The sequence below is a fragment of the Cynoglossus semilaevis genome, chromosome 14, assembly GCF_000523025.1.
Source record: "Cynoglossus semilaevis isolate Cse_v1.0 chromosome 14, Cse_v1.0, whole genome shotgun sequence".
Classification (NCBI taxonomy): domain Eukaryota; kingdom Metazoa; phylum Chordata; class Actinopteri; order Pleuronectiformes; family Cynoglossidae; genus Cynoglossus; species Cynoglossus semilaevis.
Window position 1 is genome coordinate 25,288,289 of NC_024320.1, and position 6,792 is coordinate 25,295,080.

At 40.9% G+C, this 6,792-nt stretch overlaps 1 protein-coding gene and 1 non-coding gene across 6 annotated transcripts in view; one reads left to right on the forward strand and one right to left on the reverse strand.

The window, feature by feature from the left end:
- dym (dymeclin) overlaps positions 1–6,792 on the forward strand; it is a 43,872-nt gene that overhangs the window by 2,957 nt on the left and 34,123 nt on the right. For all 5 annotated transcript variants that reach the window (XM_025062857.1, XM_025062856.1, XM_025062858.1 and 2 more), the window contains exons 5-8: positions 714–850; positions 1,433–1,499; positions 2,581–2,706; positions 3,830–3,969. In XM_025062857.1, coding sequence (XP_024918625.1) covers positions 714–850; positions 1,433–1,499; positions 2,581–2,706; positions 3,830–3,969 — 470 coding nt within the window. The remainder of the gene's footprint in view (positions 1–713; positions 851–1,432; positions 1,500–2,580; positions 2,707–3,829; positions 3,970–6,792) is intronic.
- Positions 261–340, reverse strand: trnal-uaa (transfer RNA leucine (anticodon UAA)). The gene is given in 2 exon segments: positions 261–296; positions 304–340. It is a non-coding gene; the product is annotated as a tRNA-Leu (tRNA).

Consider the following 6,792-nt stretch of genomic DNA (forward strand, 5'->3'; position numbering starts at 1 on the left):
AGTCATACAAGTGAAATTTTACATTTAATTTTATATTTAGAAAGTGAATTATTTAGTTATTGTAACACAGCACACAACCAAATGTGACCTCTGTTATTAATCCATCACCATTGAGCTTTATGCGCCCGGGGAGCAGTGTGTGGGGACGCTGTCGTGCTCAGAGCCATGCCAACGCTGCCCCTACAACTATGTATCAATGTATTTTGCAGATGCTTTTATCCAAAGTGACTTACAAAGGAGGATTAACATTATCAAGCATGTGGTTCCTCTGGGAATCGAACCCAGGACTCTCTGCTCTCTGCCTTTAAGGCAGGCGTGCTAACCGCTACACTATAGAACCATCTATTTTAAATTTAATTTTTCTCAAATTTTTTAAAACTGTTTTTGGTAGAGGATTAGAATCATATTTTAAACTCATGGTCACTTTTTTGACACCGCATGAATGCAGAATATGTAACACATTTTACCACGGCTAGTTTCCATTCCAGGTAAATCAAGGACGTAATCAAGTCCGTTTTTAAGTGTCAATCTGAAGCGAATAAACAATAAATATCTGAATGTGTACCCAGTACAAGGTCAGGTTTCTCTGTAGTGAGTACATGAATGAACTGAACCTGTAGTCGTTTCTCTCCACTGTGGATATTCTTCCTGATTTTCTTTTTGTTTTTTTTGTGTTTCCTCTCAAACCTTTTTGTTTTCTCTTTCCTCAACAGTCAGCTGTTCATCTGGCAAGCCCACAATGCACTGTTCATGATTCGCTGCCTGCTTAAGGTGTTCATCTGGCAGATGGGTGAGGAGGAGCTGCACCAGCAGTTTACCTACCAGGAGAGGGCACCAGGCTCCTGTGGAGGTGAGCTTTTTTTATATGGAGCTAGAGAAAAGAAACAGAGACACATTTGAACATTTTTACACAGACTTACTGTCATTATTATTTAGATGTGGTGAAAGAGCTTCATGTCACTTTACACAGAATTCCCAGCATCTGCTTAGAAACCTTATTAGTGTCAAAAAAGTACTTGCGTCCCATTGGAGCGCTCGTGAGGTGCGAGTCATTAAGTTGTAGCCACCAGGGTCAAATGTGTAACACTTAAGTTCCTACCTAAAGAGAGAGAAGAAATTAAAAATTTTAATTTAGCAGTGCCCCTGGCTACTGACCTGGATCAGGCCTCTCTGAGAGACTCTTTTCATAAAAGTCCAAATTTGCATCCGCTGACTCAACGTCAGAGTTTGGCCTTAAAAAGAGTCCGGTGAATTTGCCTGGACTAGATCAAGCTTTCAGTTTGCTAATTCCACTAAGATACTGAAATGACTTTGAACATTCTTAAAAGCTTTGAATTTGAAGTAAATATTAAGCAGTATTTTTCAGAGTCTACAGTTACACTTGTCATTATGACCAGGCGTTGCTGTGACTGACTCTTATATGTGCACACAGGTAAAGAAGACCTTCTGGAGGAGCTGTTGTCCAACCTCGTCCACCTGATCGTTGAAGTCCCCCTGCTGTAAGTGTTTTGACAAATACACACCTCATATGGTAGAGATTGGTCTTCAAAGAAACAAGACATTTACACAGTCATGACAGTGACCTGATGGTTGTCCTGTGGATCTCTGGGAACAATGGTCCTCACTGACTTTTCTGCTGCTTTTCATTTCGTCTATTACTTAGATATTTTCTCTTTTGCCGTCTGGTTTGTTTGTTGTTAACGGGTCTGGGATGTTTTCCATTGTGAAGTTAATGAAAAACTGTTTGGTGAATCTGTATCTGCGGTTCTCTCTGTGTGCTCTGATTGTTCTCTGTTTCTTGGTTTACAAACCAAAAAAACCTGAGAGTCATTACGAGGCATTCGGACTCTGAGAACTGACTCTACGATGAGCAACAGGAAGACGTAAACAGGGATGAACATTAACAATAACAATTAAAGAACTAAGTCAAATGAATCCTTTTGTTAGTCTCGAAATCTCACAGTAGGACATGAAGAGAAACAGGGAATGGAAGGTTATGATTTTTAGTACCTGAACATTTTTATAAATGACTTTCATTCAGTCTGACAGTCTGTCTTATCCTTTTCTACATGGTTAATGACGTTAATGCACGCATCTGTAACAATGAGGTCGGCGAGGTTAACGGGATTATAGCCAGTAAATAAAAAGTACCTTTAACGCGACTTTTTTGACTCTCATACTTTGTGTTGTACGATCCCGTGGGCTTCCACTAGAGGGGGGAATTGGAAGCAAACAATTGACACCGCAGTAATGTGTTGATGGCAGAAAAACTACAACACAAATTTGCCTTATTAATGTGGAACTCGGATCCAAACCATTTGTTTTTTCAAACCGACAACGTTGATAATGTCAACGTTGTCATAGTAAGGTTCTTATACATATTTAAATATATTCCATAATTGTATTTTTGTACTTTTTGTTTGTGGCGTTCCTAATCTTAAATCTAAATTTGACTTATGTAACTTTTTGTATCCTGTCTGTCAGAGAACCCCATGTCAGGAAGAACTGATTGATTGATTGATGTGTGTGAGAGCTGGTCCAGAGTGTTTTCATCATCCGTCCTGTATCTGTTTCCTGTAGAGACATCACCTACAGCATCCTCTTTGAAGCGGTGACCACCCTCCTGGTTTTCTTCTCCTACCAACTCTTCCAGAAAGAAATCCTCCGAGATGGCAAAATCTACCAGCACATCATGAAGGGCAGATGGTAGGAAGGCAGAGGCTCTCAGTCCACCGAGAGCCTCATTATCACTCACCAAACAGTAACGCCAACTGTTCAAACAACATGGCTAACTCGCCCCCTTAATCCCATATTAATCAAAATACCAAGATGGAAGGAATGATTAAAACTACTGAAACTGTTTTTCCAAGTCCCTCCCTTGTGCTAAATAACTGGGTCATTCATCGTCTGTTGATGAGTTTTTACCACAGACACCCCATTATTGTTGACGCTCCCCAGACCAACCATCACACTGTTAGTCGAGCTTGTTTTTCGCTGGGTTCACTCTGGTTCCTCTGTGCTTTTAGATTCACCCACCCGTACACATCTGTGAGCTGCTAATGTGGAGTGAAACCAAAGGGAAAAAAAACACTTAAAGATGATGTTTTTACTAGACATGGCACTGGAAAAAAAACACTTAGATGATGTTTTTACTAGACATGGCACTATGCTAACACAGCAACCCCAAAAAATCTCTTGCGACCCACCTGAGGGTCGCGACCCAGTCTTTGGGAAACAATGATCTCGGACATTAAAACATCAGATGACTCAGACTTATGCCTAGCAGCCATAATGAAGGACAAACAGTTCCCAAAAAACAACACAAACGAAAGAAAGTGAATGTAGCGCAATCCAATGTTTGGTGAATAAACTGTGAATGTAAACAAAGTCGTCTTCCGTGTACAGCGCCGTGTGACGACATATTCGTCCAATCCATTAGCCTATTAGTTCCTGTATGAAAATTGTTTTAATGCCATGCGCCCGACTGATGAAACGAGAACTTTTTAAATATATATTTTTAGATTATATTGACTCCTAAGTCAGTCACAGCACAAGAGGCAAATGTGAGCAGATAAACGACCACTCATCTGAAGAAAATCTGCTCCAAACCAAATGTGTAATTGTTCTTCATTGGGTTTCATTTGGGTAACTCTGTTTTAATGTTGAAGGAAAATTCAAATTATTATATCGTAATTATTTTATGCTCCAGTTCCGAGGCCAGTAAACCTCTGCCCCTGTGGTCGGATCCCGTTCATGTTGTCCAGTGAAGTAGGTTGAGGATTGTCTTCTTAACCTCCTTTCTCTCTGCTCTCTTCTTTCCTTCCCTCAGTTTGTCTTTAACCAGTCGACTGGTGAAGACTCTGCTCTATAACTTCATCAGACAGGAGAAGTGTCCTCCTCCAGCCACACACATCTTTGAACCCAAAGCTGAAAGCGGCCTCCTTTACGGTCTGGCGTCTGGGGTGGCAAGTAAGAGAAAAAACAAACACTCGTACGAACAAACACACAAACACACACCAGAAGACACTACTGAACATTCTACTCATTGTGTTGTGTCTAGCAGTGAAGTGGTAGGAAATAATAACTGACTTTCAAAAATAAGTGCTCCATTATTAGGAAATATACAGCTTGACCTTTTGACATCTGGTCCATACAACCTGATCTCTGCAACAGTGATGGAGGACGAGCCACATTAGGGTATTTTCATACTGACTGATTTAAATTGGGGTGTGAGCTTGGTCTTTCTTTTAGGTGAAATATGGTAAAAAAAAAAAGATGAAGGCTAAAAACATTTACAGAGCTTTTACTTCTGGGAACAGAAATACCAGGTGTCAAGTCAAACTGCATGTTTCATCTTTCACGTATAGAAATAATTAACATTAAGCTATTGTGTGGCGCTTTGGCCCAGAGGCAATGTCTCTGTTATTGGTGTGGAACCCCAGGGTTCACCTCCTGGGCAAGTTCAAATCCCAGTTAGGGCGGTTGGTACCTTCCAGTGGACTCACCACCTGCAGGAAGGTTTAGGGGGGGTTGGTACGGTGCAGTGTGATTTGGGTGGTAACTGCTGCCCCCGTGACCCGGTAACGGATAAGTGGATGAAAATGGATGGATGGATGGATGGATGGATTAAGCCAACAAAATATGTTTTATGAAAATAGAAATAGAATAAAAAATCAAATTCCAATAAAACTGTAATTTGACACATATTATAGTGACAGGACCACAGTTCCACTCCTCAGTCGTCGTTCCTTTGTGACAGAAGAGAAGCACTTGACTTATTATTGGTTATATACATTAGCCATTCATGCTAAGCTACTAGCTACTGTAGTATCAGTACTACATAACAACAGAAAATAAATCTGCACATACTTTTTTGGAGCCAACAACAACAACAAAAAAAAAACATGAACTCATGTGAAGCCGACATCTGGAAGTTTGTTCCTGATCCTAGGCCTCATTTTAATTTGATTAGGATTGTTTTACTTCAACATGACCTTTGACCCTCATGTTACATGTTGCAGCCTTTGTGTTAAACTGATATGAGCAGATCAAATACAGAGATTATTACATGACATATGGCCTGATTTAAATGAGTGTGAGAAAAATACCTGTCGCCCTTTTATGTCACTCATATCATCACCGTGGATTCATTGTTACTGAAGCTCAGCCGTGGAGCTGAAAGGTTCTAGTCGGTCGTTGTAATGCAATCAAACCAGTCTGTCGTCCCCCCCCCCTTTCTTTTTCCCCTAACGTCACTGACGTCTCTGAAAAGAAAGTTTTGACCCGCAGACACGAGCGCCGTGACCTGAAAGTGAAGTTTGTGTGTTTGTGTGTGTTTGTTTGAGTGTGTGAAGTGGGCTGGGTTTCCCTCGCAGATAAATGCTCTTTGTGATGTTGCCGGTGGCAGATTCCTATCAGCCTGCTGTTTAACCCAGCCTGTCTGCCTGCCTGTAGCCAGTGATCAGCTCAATGAGTTATGGTGCCCTGTCCTGTTCTCTAATCCCCTAGAGCCTGTCTGTCTGCAGCCTCCTCCCTTATGCACACGCACACACGCAGACCAACAAAGACACGAGCACTCTCATTCTCAGACGTCAGAAACAACAGCAGCACCGGGTTTCTTTCTCTCCCCCGAACGGTCAAACGTCGAACACGTGCGAACGACAAAGTTCACAAAGTGACATCTCCACCGGTTTATTCGCGGTGAGTGAGTCCCTGAACTTCCCGGTTCAGCGCCATAAACGACCATCTCCAAAACGGTGCAGCGCCATAAACGACCATCTCCAAAACTGGATGCTTCCTTGTATGAATCTTTGCCTGGATACTGACTCGTCCGTGTGTCGGCATCCAGAATCAGCAGAGTGGTCGGGTCTTTCCCGAAACCAAACACTGGTCATTGCAAAGCGAAGCAGAGCACTGGTTGTTTTCTGTCGCCAGTTTAATGTCTGGGGAGATTGGATGTCTCTTCCTGTCTTGCTTTTATGCACACTGTGCTGTCTGAGCATCTGCACCGGGATTATCACCCAGACTATTTACTCAGAACCATTTGGACTCTCCTTTAACTCTACCACAGAGCCTCCTCCTCCTCCTCTTCCTCCTCCTCTTCCTCCTCCTTGTACTGTTGTACTATTCACATTAGTAACTAATGAAATAGTTTCTGATGTGAGTGTGTGTCTGTGTGGAGCAGACTTTCTTCTCCTTCTCATTAAAGACTTTATTATGGAAGTTTGGAACTCTGTGGAATGTTCTCATGTCTTGACATGACGTGGACGGGATATTTTGATTCCTGTGAGATTATCAGAGAAGTGTTTATTTATTGTCCACGAAACCAAGTTCCCCCCACGATTTTTTTTATATCACAAGTGTCTGCGTGCGCGTGTGTGAGATTTCCATTTTTGGATCGGAGACATTGGACTGAGGCAGTGATTTTAAGGCTGTCGAATTTTTCGTTTGATTAATCATAGGGCAGCTGTGGATTTATCACGATTAATCACGATTAATCAGTGTTGATAAACGTTCATGTATGCGACAAAAATACTTTATTTTCTGTATATTGCTGAAACAGAAAAACTAAAAAAAAACAGGTTTTTCTTTGAGACTTGGAATTATTAATGTGGACAAATGTCAAGAAAAGTATTACAAAAGTACAACTCCATATTTAGCATATATATATGTATTTATACATATATGTATAAATATATACATAAATGTATATGTATATATGTCTGTATATATGTATTTATACATATATGTATAAATATATACATATATGTATATATGTCTGTATATATGTAT